The sequence below is a fragment of the Simochromis diagramma genome, unplaced genomic scaffold (genome assembly GCF_900408965.1).
Source record: "Simochromis diagramma unplaced genomic scaffold, fSimDia1.1 OVJJ01000753.1, whole genome shotgun sequence".
Classification (NCBI taxonomy): Eukaryota; Metazoa; Chordata; class Actinopteri; order Cichliformes; family Cichlidae; genus Simochromis; species Simochromis diagramma.
The window spans coordinates 7,595,670-7,611,009 of record NW_024387523.1 but is presented as its reverse complement, the minus strand read 5'-3'; the positions used below and the strand labels follow the sequence as shown (position 1 = coordinate 7,611,009).

At 40.5% G+C, this 15,340-nt stretch overlaps 3 protein-coding genes across 4 annotated transcripts; all 3 read left to right on the top strand.

Moving 5' to 3' along the window:
• The first annotated feature begins 3,080 nt into the window (after positions 1-3,080).
• Positions 3,081-6,033, top strand: si:dkey-266f7.9 (uncharacterized protein LOC100006223 homolog). The gene is made up of 3 exons (XM_040021549.1): positions 3,081-3,127; positions 4,360-4,930; positions 5,062-6,033. Exons 1-3 carry the CDS (start codon positions 3,093-3,095, stop codon positions 5,356-5,358), a joined length of 903 nt encoding a protein of 300 aa, XP_039877483.1. The 5' UTR covers positions 3,081-3,092; the 3' UTR covers positions 5,359-6,033.
• A 959-nt stretch (positions 6,034-6,992) lies between these two features.
• On the top strand, positions 6,993-10,471 carry LOC120726428 (transmembrane protein 272-like). Of its 2 annotated transcripts, none has more exons than XM_040019999.1 (6): positions 6,993-7,154; positions 7,569-7,716; positions 7,801-7,843; positions 7,948-7,998; positions 8,110-8,301; positions 9,578-10,471. In XM_040019999.1, exons 3-6 carry the CDS (start codon positions 7,801-7,803, stop codon positions 9,826-9,828), a joined length of 537 nt encoding a protein of 178 aa, XP_039875933.1. In that variant the 5' UTR covers positions 6,993-7,154; positions 7,569-7,716; the 3' UTR covers positions 9,829-10,471. The 2 variants fall into 2 exon arrangements, with proteins under 2 accessions (XP_039875933.1, XP_039875934.1); XM_040020000.1 differs by having other exon boundaries at positions 6,993-7,160.
• Positions 10,472-12,348: 1,877 nt separating this feature from the next.
• mrpl9 (mitochondrial ribosomal protein L9) lies at positions 12,349-15,094 on the top strand. Its single transcript, XM_040019996.1, has 7 exons — positions 12,349-12,562; positions 13,594-13,753; positions 13,852-13,976; positions 14,070-14,123; positions 14,209-14,310; positions 14,399-14,482; positions 14,727-15,094. The coding sequence occupies exons 1-7, from the start codon at positions 12,488-12,490 to the stop codon at positions 15,000-15,002; spliced, it is 876 nt and encodes a 291-aa protein (XP_039875930.1). The 5' UTR covers positions 12,349-12,487; the 3' UTR covers positions 15,003-15,094.
• The last annotated feature ends 246 nt before the right edge of the window (positions 15,095-15,340 follow it).

Here is a 15,340-nt window from a genome sequence, read left to right as displayed (position 1 = left end):
ATATTATTAAAAAGCTTTACAAGAGTGGCTTTGGTGCTGCGGTGAGTTTTAAACTCAGCCTGGAACACTTCCAGAATTGCTTTGTTCATACAGGAAGGACTTTAATGGGGTGTAGATATTTTTTTCCAGGAGGAGACAAAAAAAAGAGAGACTTGAAAGGTAGCTTGAAGTTTGATAAAAACAGGAGGGTCAAAGCCAGATATTTTCAGCAAGGGCAAATAATATACAAGTTATACTGAAAGTTATAAACAAGCATACTAGCTATAGACCCAAACCACTTTTTGTATTTGTCCATAAACATGAACAGCTGACTTGAATGGCACTGACCATTAGCTTGCATTTGGAGCCATTGAGTGGCCATTACACCAACTGCAGTTTTTGGCTCCATTTGATATTTTCTGCTTGTTTTCACAAGGAAACTATCAGGACAGCCAAGGATTATGTACATACTCTTACAGTATCTAATAAAAACAGCACATAACACTGACAGTGATAAAATCTTATAAACACTGAACATTAAACACTCCACCTCCGCTGACTATTTGAGTAAAAAGCAGCATAGACATTAATTCGTCATTTAAATATGGTGTAAAAGTTACAGGGGGAAGTTCTGCTTAAATTAAAAGACATTTAAGATACTTCTTGTTCCTTTATATTACAGATTTTTTTTCTCCATTTTAAGGTATCATCCATCACTTATTAACCTAGACTAAATTTGTCAGTGAGTAAATATGGCTATTCTGAGTAAGGTTGTCTATGAATAACGTTATTTCCAGTAAAAACTAGTTTCCAAAAAGCACATGTCAGCTATTTGAGAGATTGTGGGTTCTTTAATCTTTACAACTGGACAGACTTCAAAAGCAACAATATTGTAATGCTCCTTTCATTTTTGCATGTTCTTCTGATCTTCTTCTCGTGGTTGCATTTATTAATAATTCTCCACCCTTTCTTTCACTTACAGAGCTGTTGATGCTTTCCTGGACTACATTCAGTGTATGCTGGATAAGCAGCTCCTCCTATAGTTATATTTGATCTAAATCTTGAGTATATTTACCAGTCTGTGCCAGGTGAATTTGTTATGTTTCGCTCAAATTCACCTGGCGTCAAATATTTATTCAAAACTGCAGCAATTTCTGTTCTACACACTCTGGATTGGTGACATGTAGAGACAGCTAAGCAAACATGATTAAACAAGACAAGGACTAGGCTGTTGTGCAATGTTTGACTGTGATATGAGACAAACTGAGCAAACATCTGCATTTTTCCACATGTTTACACACTACCAGATACATCTAAGATTGAGTTAAAAATATATTTGAGTAAAAATTCACCTGTTGTGTCTAAAGAGACCCCAATAGCCTAACTTTCAACACTATATAGTGGTAATTCTTGAAATTCTCAGAATAAATTATGTTATACTGGCCCTGTGTGTGGCCCTTAAGTCCATCCACTGCATGAAACCAAAAAATGTTTGGGCTCCTCCCTCTTTAAGCCTACTTTCTTTCTATTGGCTGTTTCTTTTAAACAGAAGGTTTGGACAGCTCCTATAGCCTGACAGCCAAAAATGTGTGGATGTGATGTCCTCATTAGGGTTATCCCCCTAAGTGACATCATGCAGAACCATGATAATTAAAAATAAAATAAAATGTTGAACCGGAGTGTTTGTAGCAGTCTTTTGGCTCACAGTGGTCATCATTTTGACCATGTCTGGCATTAGCATCTGCCACTGTAACAGCATATATTTGACAGAAAATAAGGACGTTGCATAACAGGTCTCCTTTAAAGTTTGACAATTAAAAACTTGCATTTTATCCGAGGGTACGATGTGCCTTCTCTTCTTAATAAGAACTGGAAGTGACCATTATTAGGCTTCCTTAACTGAATTAAAGCCCTCACAGCCTTCGATGCAGTTTGTGTAGATCTTTCCTTGTTAGCATTTTCCATTCAATCCATTTAAGTTCTCCTGAAATTTTCATTCCAATATTAACACTGGGCTTATATTAACTTATGAAGACTGATAAACGCTGTGAGAAATCACTCACCTGTAACATGACTGCATACAACTGACTTGTACCAAAGAAACATGATAATTTCTGTGTTTTTATTCTCTATTTTAAAACATAATTCAGACAAAAATTAAAGTTTTAAAATATATAAAAACACATATAAAATTGGATTTTTCATCTACTTCTTTGGCATTATTTTCATTATGTATATTCAGGGACAGCTACCCCTCGCACTGACGCTCCCACCCACCCTCACACATGCACAGTACTGCACTCCCACCCCTCAACTCCTCCTCTGTATTAGTTCCCACAGTAATCTCCCAAATCACCAAATTTTGCCTCTGACACCTCAACTCCCTGCTCTCCCTGTTCGACACTCCCAGGACGTTTCTGGACTGGACCGAGGACGGCCCCCCAGCTCGTTTCAGGTAAGAACAGAAGCAAACAGCGAGGCACATCAGCAGGTTTGACACAGTAGCGGTGGATGTTTGGTTCAGCTTTGGGATTAGAAAGCTTTAAGCCTGCCATTGAAATGGGCCACGGGGTTCAGCAGAGGTCGACCTCGAGCTGGTTCAGAATCAGTTGCTACTGTTCCACTGTTACAGTTTTACTGCTTTTTAGATTGGCGTGTTTTCATGATGGGAACAGCTCTCCAGCTTCTGTTTTCTCTGTTGTTGTTGTTGTTTTACATGTTTGTCATCCAACAATACATAATTGACCATAAAAAAAACCTTGTCCTTCAGACAATGGATTTAAGTCGGCACTTGTAATGAGGAGTTTATTACAGACAATATTTTAAATAAATTTATTTTTCAGTGAATTTTTTTGTGGAAAAAAGAGCTTGCCTTATTTTAATGAGCACATTTTTAATAAGTCAGCGTGTATATTTGGATGACTGCTCCAAACACGTCATTGTTTACATGCAAGATTTTGTAAGATTTTTCTTTAAGTTTTTGTTGCACCTCTTTTCTTTTTTTTCTTCTTTTTTTAAATGGGTCAATTCTATCATGACATTAAACTGGATCTTGGGATTTTTCATGCTCTTAAATTTTAATCTGTTTCCAGGACTGGAAAGATTCAGTGAAAATGCACAAGTTGTTAATCGAGCTGGTCCTGCTGGGGTGAGTAAGTCAAAGAGGAGCTACTTACCCACAACAAATATATTTCCATTTTAGGTTTTAGTCCAGTTCGGTGCAACTTTTATTTCTTATTGCACCAACAGTTCAGAACATCAAGCACACACAATAAATCAAAAGAAAAAGTAACTAAGTTTAAGTGCTTCTCTCAGTAAAACTGGAAGAGAGTCAATATTTCAAAGGTTCTGTCATGTTTAAGCCAAAGACATCCTTGGAAAATAGAAGCAGTTAAAAGATTTATTAATACAGCAGTATATTTAAATAGTAGCAGGAACTGCACATCAAGGACGAAGAAGAGACAGCATGAACAATTGAAAATGAAGACTGACACAAGAACTGAGTTTAAAATCTAACAAGAGCATTACCACTGACAAAAATTGACCAACGTGGTAACAGTTGAGAAGGAAAGCTGTTCTAAATGCTGTGGTGAAGATTAGATGATGGGAGACAGCTGTGCCGCCCCACTGCAGCTAGGCACTCCTCTCTGAGGTCCTACAACCAACCAGTGGAACTTCATGAGAACTGGTGGTGAGAAAGACAGAGAGTTAGAGGTACAGAAAGGGAGAGCGGCCAGAAGAAGGCCACTGGCCTCCATGACCATGAAGTTTTAGAATCACATATATAAAACAAGAAAAAAAAAGTAAAATTATTTGCAGGAATGAAAGAATAAAGTTTCATCTACGATTCTGTTTTCATTTGTCTCGTCTTCATCTCCTCACCCCTGAATGGCCATGGCAGATGGTTGCCCCTCTCTGAGCCTGTTTCTAATGGGAATTTCTTCCTGTCAAAAGGGAGTTTTTCCTTTCCACTGTAACCAAGTACTTTCTGATAAATGGTCATCTGATTGTTGGGGTTTTCCTCTGTATTATTGTAAGATTTTATAATCCTACAATACACAAATACTTTGGTTGCTATCGAAAATGATTTAGAACACCCTACTTTCCACTTTCACTGGTCAGTAGTTGATGATTTCATACCTTCGGATTTTAATCTTTATTCTGGAGTGGCGATGTACCACATCCTCCTGTGTAGTACTGAAAACCCAGGATTAATCCTGAAGTTACCTGGATAATTTTAAATACTGGTGTAGTGTAGGCCTAAGGACTGTCCCATGGGGCAACTGTGGCTCAGGTGGATTGATTCCTGACTCTGCACCTGAGAGCAAAAATTTGAAAAGCCCTGTACTAGATAAGTTATTTTATCTGTCTGTGTTTTAGAGTCATTAGTTTGAGTAACGGTGCAATCCAGAGGCCTGACTATGATGACACACCCAACCCAGAGTTCCTCAACCCGGCCTGGATGGCCAGCATCCCTGATGATCGGCTGCTGTCAGAGATCACCATGCCTGGGACACACAACACCATGGCCCTATATGGTGGTGTGTATGCAGAGTGCCAGACCTGGAGCCTGGCCTCCCAGCTCCGTGCTGGTGTTCGCTTCCTAGACATCCGTGTGCGTCATGTCAACGGAAACCTCACCATTCATCACGGGGTGTCCTACCAGCGAGCGCACTTTGGCGACGTCCTGGAGGGAGTGACTGACTTCCTGCAGGAGTATCCAACTGAGACAGTGCTAATGCGTCTAAAGGAGGAGTTCAGTGAGACGGGTGACATCTATGGTGCTGTGGTAGACTACATCAATCGCTACTCTCACTGGGACCTGCTGTGGCACAGCCGACTCGTGCCAACCATGAGTGAGGCTCGAGGGAAGATCATCATCCTGCAGAACTTCAATGGGCCAGATCTGGGGATGCGTTATGATTCAATGGACATAGCTGATGACTGGAAGGTCTGCCTACATTTTTATACTCAAACTACCTGTGATGTCAGTAGTGTTTTATATTCATTACCTTGCCTATGTTCCACGTGATCCTACTTGGTTTCTGCACTATTTTAAATTACACTTGGTGTTCCCTCCAGGTGCCCACACTGGCACATGTGCAGGAGAAATGGCAGAGTGTCTACAACCACTTGGAGGCTGCACCTTCAGGAAACAAAGCCCAGATTTTTCTCACCTACAGCAGTGGAGCCGGAGTGTTCGCGCACCCCAGGGCCGTCGCACAGCTCATCAACCCACAGCTGTACGAGTACCTGAGGGCCAAGACGGACCTGAACCAGCGCTTTGGAATCATATGCATGGACTTTCCCGCTGCCCCTATTATTCAAATGATCATTGACTTCCAATTAAAAGAGGCTTTTAAGACAGAGCAGGTCTAATAACACAATTCTTAGCCACTTAACTTCCTCACTGACAAAGTAATTAATCAAACGTTTCGGTGCTAATATCTGACCGAGCTCGGCAAAAGTAATTATGATGGAAAGTTTGCCTGGGATGAAATGTCTCATTTGCGTGTCATTTGCAAAAGATTTGGGGAATAAAATAAATGCAACTCAAAAATAAATCAGAGGTGGCGCCAAGTGTTTGAGTTTTTGACAGTAATGAACTGCTGTGAAAACTGCTGACATGTGTTGTAATTGCTGTGGGGACACTGCAGTGAACATAAATCACCAGTTAGGTCATATGGAAATTGGGATAAAGCTTAAACAAGCCAACTGAGTAATATTAATGTCCTTGAACTCGCAGAGTTTAACATGAGTCCAACACTTGAGCTGATATTGAGGTCTTTAGAGAAGCTTGAAACAGCTTCCTCTATGACCTCTAACCAGCACCATACTACCAGGAGCTGTTTTCATCCAGTCACATGGTGGCAGCATTGCTTTGTTAGTGGTACTCCATCTTCCTCTGGCTTACTGCTTACTGTAAGCAGTGAACAACTAGCTTAACCTTTGCATCTCAGACCCATTCCAGCTGTCCAAATTTGCAGAACTTGAACCACATTTCTTAATTGAAGCTCCATTAAACAAACTCCACTGATTTTTATGCAGCAATGTTTGTTTACTACTCTTGTTTTCATGTAGAAAAGCATAGATAAAACATACTTCTGTAATAAGTGTCTGGAGATCAGTGCACTACATCACTTGGGTGGAGGTAGAAACAAGGAAGCCTACGGGACTCTCATTTGCTCCATTCTCATCTCTGCAAGTAAGGAGCAGTACTGCCAACTGCACTCTCCATCACCCACAATCTCAGGCTTAATGTTTGGTGCAGGGATTGAATCATGGGTAATGTAGGCTCCTGGATTTATTTGGAATTTGATCCTTTGGTCCTACAGCCTCAAAAGGCTTTGTCTAAAAAAAAAAATTAAACAGTTTTTTTCTAAATACTTCCCCTGTATAAAAGTGCAATAATAAATTGCTGGGCTTCACCTTTAATTCAGGGATAAGAACAAATCCCCAGTTTAGCACCAGTGGTTTTAAAATGCTGCTTAAAACTCTAAACTGAAAACAAGTAGCCAGTGAGCCATAAAGATTAAACTCACTTTAATCAACTTTTTCTAATATTCAATATTCTGTTGAAAGCTCAGAGCAAAAAGACATAAATCAACAGATACCTTGTATTATTCAAAGACAATCTTTGTCTGGCAAATATTTTATTTTATAATATTTTGTCCTTCTATAAAATGATATACAACAAAATTTGTTGCACTTCTGCTTAAAAAATGGTTCTCCCTGTAGTTAAAAAGTAAGAGTAATAATATAAGAGATGAATAAGAAAGAAAATAAATAACAATAAAGTAAATCTCATACAGTCTGTAATTCAAGGTGCTAACACACGGGTGGGCAATTCCAGGCCTCGAGGGCCGGTGTCCTGCAGCTTTTAGATCTCACCTTGGGTCAACACACCTGAATCACATGATTAGTTCGTTACCAGGCCTCTGGAGAACTTCAGGACAGGTTGAGGAGCTAATTTAGCCATTTAAATCAGCTGTGTTGGTTCAAATCAGCTGTGTTGGAGGCCTGGAGTTGCCCACCCCTGTGCTAATATATGGTTTTAAAGCAGCATCAGGGTGGTGATGCCATCTGTGTTAAAAAAAACTATTTAAAAGTCTGTTGCTGTGTGTTTTTAGTGTCCTGTATCATCTGCTTGAAGGCAGAAGTTTGAAGAAATGGAGGTGAGGGTGAGATGAGTCGAGTCCTTAATGATGTTTGTTGCTTTCTGAAGCACAGTTTTAATATTCAGCTTCTGTACAAAAACTGTTTAATAGTTGAAAGTGGCAGTCGGTATTTATTGGCACGCGAGAAAAAGCTGATAGTTATAACAGGAAAGCTGATTTTCCTGTGTGCACCACATAAGCTGTCCTGTGGCTTACAATGACCTAGCCCTTGTGCTGCTTCATGATTTAACATGTACCGATTATGTCACTTCAAAATGTAAATCATATATATATTTTTATTTCTAAGAAACAGTATGGTTTACAAGATCAGTGGAAGGATTTCATGTAACTACTTTGTCTTAAGGAAATCTTAAACTGCACATAAACCGTGTCAGATAACAGAGGCTGATTTTTATCATTATTTCCTCTTAGTGAGAGTGTTGCAACAGTCGCTGAAAGGCTCGAACGTGTATGTCTTAACATCCTGCACTTTGCTAAGAAGTAGCTAACGGCAACTCATGTGTAGTTCTCCTCTTCTGAATACTTGAAGATTAAAAAGGCTCCACTCACAACTGGACAGGTACCGTAGAGCTCTGCTTCTGCTTCCTCCTCATGCTTTGGCTGTGACAAAACTGTGACTGTAGATATTAACCTCTCTCCACAGATGGATCTAAAGCCTCAAACTGCCTCACAAGTCACAGGAATTGGTTAGATTAGTTTCTGCATCTCATTTTTGTCTCACTTTTTCATAATTTTACCTGTTTTACTGTTAAACCAGTCCTTTACCCTCTTTCTCTTTTTGTTTTTGCAGTGGTGGTGAACATTATATGGTGGATGGTAATGATAGCAGCCATTGGACTGGGTAGGTTTAGCAGCTTTAACAGCTTTAGTTATCCAGTTGGTGAAAACAGCACCTTTAGCATTTCGCCTATGATTGATGATGATCTTATATGGTTGTTCTGTTGCATCACAGGGGCCACACACCTGACAAGTTGTACCATACAGCCCCACATCCCCATTTACCTGATAGTGCTGGGGGCAAACAGCATCCTCTCACTGACTCTGACCTACACCAGCAGCGCCTTTGATGATGGCGCGATCCACGTCCTGTCCACAGCCTGTATGACAGTTCTTCACATCTTCAGTTTTGCCTGGTTCATAGCAGGTGGGAGAAAAAAAAACTTTCTGAACTCTTCATTTTGCATGAAATTAGACACAAAACTCACGTGCACTTACTGGCCAGTTTATTAGATACAACTTTTTAACTGCTTGTTATCACAAATATCTAATCAGCCAATTATATGGCTGCAACTCAGTGCACTCAGAAATGTAGACATGGTTAAAACATCCTGGTGAAAATCAAACTGAGCATCAGAATGAGGAAGTAAGGTGATTTTAAGTGACTTTGAATACAGCATGGTTGTTTGTGCCAGTCATGCTGGTCTTTTGAGTATTTCTAGGGATTATAGAAAACGATTCAAAAAGGGAAAATATCAAGTGAGCAGCAGTTCTCTGAAAAAATACCTCGTGGATCCCAGAAGTAAGGGGAGAATGACCAGACTGCTTCAAGCTTATAGGAAAGCAACAGTAACTCGGATAACTATTAGTTAAAACCAAGTTATGCAGAAGAGCATCTTTGAATGTCAAACCTACAACAGCAGAAAACCACACCAGATGCCACTCCTGTCAGCTGAGAACAGGAACTCAAATGGATAAATATTGCCTGGCATCATGAGCCTTGATTTCTACTAATCAAGACTTTGTAATGGTGTAGGGGACACTTACAAATTGAGGTCCTTTCCTTTTATGACCACATTGTTTGTGTCATAATAATGTGTCCAATGAGTGCATCTATAGTAAAATTGTTAATGTTGGAAATGGAAGTATTTAATCTTATTGGCATTGAGCAGACAAAAAGAAATTTAGGAAATGCTGCATTCACAACCTGGTAGTAATGCCACACAAATACTTACACCCTTCCTTATTAGATATCAGAGACCAGCGCACACAATGTGTGGTTTTCAAGGCTCAGTGAATCTATATTTGTGGTGAAAATAAGAAACCACTCTGTCTTGCAAACACATCTATCAGTAACAATCCAACAATTCCCCCCCCTTTTTTTTATTTTTTTTATTTTTTTATTACACATTTTGCTTCATGATGCTTAGTTAAAGGATCATGTAAAGTGTTTTTGTAACTTTTACTGAGTTGTGGATCAGTTTGGAAAAAATGGTGACGTAATTGTGTGTAACGAATCAGCACATAGTATCTTCCATGGTCAAGAAACAGATGACAGTGGGTTATTTGTCTTTGCCAATCAAATCTGACCAAAACACAGTGAAGTAGTTCAAACTGTTGCTGCTGCGACCTTTAAAGTGAATACATTGTTAAGGTTTCACTTAGAACTGAAGACCTGTGTGTTGTCTGTCTTCACCTTACAGGCAGCAGCTGGATTTATTCTGTCTATCCTCCAAACTACTTACCTGGAAAAGATCCGTACTGCCACAAGGTGACCTACCAGTTTGCGTTTGTCGTCACTACACTGGTGTGGGTCGCACTGGGTCTCATTTTCTTCTGCGGTTGTTGCTTCGGCATGCTGATCTGCTGCAGGACTATGTGTGCTAGACGTCACTTGACACCCAACCGAGGCAGTTTCTATGGTGCAATAAGTGAGTCTGCTGGTGATGTGTGATTTTAAATCCCAGATTATGTCCTCAGGTATTTATGGAAATTGTCTTTTGGCCAGTGATGCAGATTTTGATCCTCTTTCTGAGGATTGATTTTGTTTTATCACTGTGAGGGTTATTAAAGCTTTCCTCTGCAGCTGCAAACAAGAGTATTTAAAAAAAGCACATTTCCAAAAGGCTACTTGATTTTTGTTTTTCTGCAGACTTCTCCCAAATGCCATAAATAAAGGTGGCTTATTGCACCATACACCAAAAAGTTTAAGGTATTTGCTTTATGTTGCAGCACCTTGGGTTTTTTTTTTTGTTTTTTTTTAAATATATAGCCCTTGTTTTCCACACGCTGATGAAGTCAGACCTATTAACTGCTGAAACATCACATCCCTTTTACACGCCACCGCCACCACAAGTGTGAAACTTCCTGTTTGCACCAGAAAAAAAAAACTGTCAGTGACTCTGCAGTAGCATCTAACAAAATGTTGGTGGTACTGGTATTTTGTGGGTTTTTTTTTTTTTTTTTTTTTTTTTTTTTAATTTTCAGCTCTGCCATGTTTCTGAGTCATTTTTAGTGCATCTCAGTATGGTGCACAAAGACTTAGCCGGACAGTGTTGCTTGAAAATAAAAGCTTATATTCATATTTTTTTTTTTTTTTTTAAATAAATAAAAATGGTCAATTACAGCGATTCGAGCTGGTGCTCCTACATACAGTATATAGGGTGTGTATGTAGAAACCAGCGGTAGGAGCCAAATATTTCTAGGTCCAGTGTGTTTTGTTTGTGGGTGTTTGCATGTATCCAGGCATCTCTGTGAATGTAGTGGCTTTATATAGTAAATGTATTCTAAACGACTGAAAAAACAACAAACCTTGAGAATATTTTTTTTATTTTTATTCTTCTGCTTATGTTTTGTTAACTATCTACTGCACTGAAGTCTGTATTGCAAGAATGATATTAAATGTTGTTTACAATAAAATTGAATAGCCCTTTTGTTTGGATTTAGGTTTGCCTTGATGAATACAATAAAAATGCTTTTGCAAAAACTCCTACTGCAGAGGGGGTGGACTCTGTCCCATTCTGAAGTTGGTCTTGGTGAGAGGTGGCAAGCTGCTGTGGGTATCTTAATATGAAGATTGGAGAATTTCCCAGAAGAGAAGGTTTATTGCCTGTGCCTTCGGGTACGGGAACCTGCCCTGACTGTTGTCTGCACTTTAGAGTTCAGTTCAGAGTACCCAGCCTTTTGGAGTCCCTGGGCTTGAGGGTGCTCCCCCTGTCGCCCTACTAGGAGACTTCAATGCTCATCTGGGCAACGACTGTGAGACCTGGAGCGGCATGATTGGGAGAAAAGGTCTGCTTGATCTGAACCCGAGTGGTGTTCTGTTACTGGACTTCTGTGCAAAAAAACCCCAATTTGTCTATAATGATCAGCATGTTCAACCATAAGGGTATCCATAAGTGCACATGGCCTTAGGATACCGTAGGCCACAGGTCGATGATCGATTTTCTAGTAGTATCACCAGATCTGCAGCAGTATGTTCTGGACACAAGTGAAGAGAGGACCTGAGCTGTCAACTGATAGCCACCCGGTAGTGACTTGGATCAGGTGGCAGGTGGTGATGCTGGAAAGACCTGGTGCGCCTCAGTGTTTAGTGGCATTGTGCTGGCAGCACCTGGCAGAGGCCCCAATTTGTGAGATCTTCAGCTCATAGAGGCATAAAGACTTTCTGACTGCCTCTAAGAGATTCTGGGAAAATGTGAGACGACTCAGCAGAGGAAAGGGGTTTCCCACCTGCACTGTGTATAGTGCAGGTGGAGCGCTGCTGACTTCAACTGAGGATATTGATATAGTGCGGTGAAAGGAATATTTGGAGAAATTATTTAATCTGACTGATACATCTTCTATTTAGGAAGCATAGTCTGGGGACGAGAGGGACGACTAGTCCATCACTGGGGGTGAGGTCACATAAGCAGACAAACGTGACGGTCGCAAAAAAAATGTTGAGACATTTTTTAGAGTACATGTTTGAGAACAAAAATTTCCTTTGGAGACAAGAACATTTACATTCTAGTTCTCCAAAAAACTCAGTTTTAAAACACATGAAAAAGTGAAAAGTCTCTTTTGTTGTGTTAAACCATTATTGTGGAAAGTACAAATTAAGTAAAAAGGTTACTGTTGATTAAAATGTGTTAATTTACAGATTAATCTCATAAATCATGACGCACTGCTTTATAAGTATCGGTATCTGTATTGTATCTGCAATATTGGCAATGCACTTGGTATCGATACAGCACTAGCAGGCGATCCTGAGGCGAGCCGCTGAAAGAACAGATTGCCCTTTAATATTGCCTGAATAAATGATTGCCTGCAAAATGTTCAGTCTTTACACGTTAAAATAAAAATATCATGAATCATATGACGAATATTTGCGTTATTAGCGTTATTGCGTTCTATCCATATTTACATTTAAGTTTTTTTTTCTTTTTTGAGTTTGAGGTCTTTTAAGTCAGGCTTTTTTCTGGTCCTCTGTGCAGCTGGTGGGGTCCTCCTACGCCACACAACAAGCGACGCTGTCAGGCATGCTGTAGACAGGCTAGAGGTGAATTTACAGAGACCGGAGATAAACTGATGATAAACTGCCGCAGGAAGACTTACCTCTGATTTGTGGGAGCATGTGGAGCCGCCTCGTCCTCCAGGCTCTGCTCGGCCAGCCTGCCGCCAGGAGCTTCTCTCTGACTGCTGCTCAGGTCGGTGTTTCCAGGGGCTCTGCGCTCTCCTGCACTACCGCAAATCTCTGTGCTCTAGCCCGCACAGTACATCCACTGTGCTAAAGCACAGAGATTTGTAGTCTCTACCAGGTTGTTTAGATTTTGTATAACAAAGTTGACACCAACTACTTTTAGCTAGCTTATAATAAACTGGGTTGAGACACACCAATAAAATAAATGGAATTTTATACAGAAATCCCACACTAAGACTCTCAGGTCTGTAGTGCTATTGAGGTAGTGGCAATTTGTTAAGGTTATACAGACTCCAAGGAGCATAGATGCTAAAAACCATCTAAACACCCACCTACGTGCCTTGAATGTACTTTATTTTTGAGAAAGCTAATGACAGTAGGGGCTAGAGATTTAGCATAATGCCCATTAATACGCGTATCTTTCTTCTGCACTATTTTCAGGTAGATCTTTGATGGGTAGAAGGTTAATTTCTTGTTGTTAAAAATATTTACATAAAAATATCCTCAGGATGTACAAATTACAGTTATTATCAGTTGGCTCACTTATTTTGTGGGTGGATGTGACAATTGGAAGGTTGGTGGTTGATGTAAGGAGCTTGGAAAGAAAAGCATCTGGACTTCTTAAAGTTTCTTGAAGTCCAGACGCTTTTCTTTCCAAGTTCTTTAGACTATGATGACCTGGATGACTGAGAACCTTCACAGTCATGTTGGAGGTTGATCCTTGGCTCCTCTAATCTTCATGTTGAAGTATCATTGGGCAAGATACTGAACCCCAGATTGCCCCTCATGCATCCACTGTACTGTGAGTGTGTGAATGTTAAGTTAAAAGCACATTAGCACAGGGGGGGAAAAACCCTTGTTTGAATGTTTGTTTGTAAAAAGTGCTTGAGGGATAAAGCAATATATATGTATGAATGTATATTTAACAACCTTAATAACATTCTCAGTACATGAAATTAATGATTTGAAGTATCACAGAAGCTAGAGTCCACTTTCAAAATGTGTAAAGTCACGTGTGGTTGCTTGATGTTTCTGCAGAACACAGTCGTGGTGGAGCGATGGTGGCAAGTGCCCTTGTCCAAAGTAGGGAGTCCACCGAGGCTTTACCCTCGAAGACACAGAATCTACAAGCTGGTCGAGGATACCAAGCATGCTCCTAAGGAGAAGATGGAGCTCATCCTGACTCAGACGGTACCAAGTGAGTATCACAAGGAAGTTTAAACTAGTAACGATGTGTTTTCTAAAATTCTTTGTAATATGAAAACATATTTTTGTTTTGTTCTTTTTTTGTGACAGAGCTCGGCGGGAGAGGAGACACCGTGTTTGTAAGAAAGTCTGTTGGACGAAACAAGCTGCTGCCTCAAGGCCTCGCAGTGTATCCATCACCAGAGAACAAAGAGATGTTTGCAGAAGAGCTACGTGTGTGTACTCCATTTATATTCCATCATATATTTCAAATGTATTAAAGAGCAGTACTCAACATCACCTTTGTTTGTTTGTTTTTGTTTACACAGCTTTTGCGTGAGGGGAAAGCAGGAGACAGAATCCAAACCCGCACAGGACAACTGGTAAGTTTCATGTCAGGCGCTTTTGCTCAGTACAGCTAATAGTTTTAAAACAAAGATTTTAACAGGGGTTTCTTTCTGTTTTCAGACTGTGGAGCTCCTGAAATGCTCCAAGCTAAAGATAAACAGAATGCCCTCCGAGGAGTTTCAGCTCAATAAAGAAGTAGTCTGCAGACAGTTTGCTAAGAAGGTGTGATGCCTTTCACTCAGTTTTTATCCATGTTTCTAATTAATTCTGTTAACCAGATAAGATACTCGTATTGCTTTTGTTCCCGTAGTTGGGGATAGTGGTGCCATCTCATGCACTGAGTCTTCCATTTGAACCTATTAAGGATGTAGGTGACTACTGGTGCGATGTCACGGTAAGATAAACTATATCAGTGCATCTCGTGGGCAACCTTTTGCACCAAGTGTAGCTTCGTACTGTGTCTTTGCAGCAGAAAGAAGTTGTAGTTACTCCGTGTAAGCTCCATGCTGCAAAAAAACAATTGTTTTCCTATTATTCTTATAATAAATAAACCCTTAGTTATGCATTATTTCTTTCTTTTTTGGACTGCTGTTTTACCAGATAACACACTGCTCATGTTTCTATGTTATTTCTTTCAGGTTAATGGCTTGGATACTGTTCGCGTTCCCATATCTCTGTTCCCATACGAGGATCCGTCTGCAAGCTCTCAGCGGCAGTTGAAAGCCCAAAAGCGGCAGCAGGCAGCTGCAGCTGATTCAGAAGCTGCTGATGAGGAGGGCGCTGTTTTAAAGGCAGTTTCTGACGCAGCGGCAGAGGCCGAGGCTGGTGAAGAGCCTGCAGGATCCACTGCCGCAGCTACACAGACAACGGCAGACACAACAGCACCACCAAGTGGAAGCCTGAAAAAAGATTAAAGGACTCAAAATGCGGATGATGTTTGGCTGTAATGCACATGTGTGCGTAGCAACAGCTGTCTGTGTGTCTATTAAAATTGCTCAGTGTCACATTCTGATTATTTTGAACAGTGTTAAAATAGCCGTCCATCTTGTACTGCTTATCTGGGTTCTGGTTGTCGGGGCAGCAGTCAGATACCAACGCTCCTCCCTCTCCCCATCCACTTCCCAGGGACACTGAGTGGTTCCCAAACCAGCTAAAGGTATAATCTCTCTCCGGTGTGTCCTATGTGTGACACAGGGTCGCCTCCTGCCCAGGAGGAAGTATACTGGCAGTGTGGAGGTGTAGCGTCTCCACT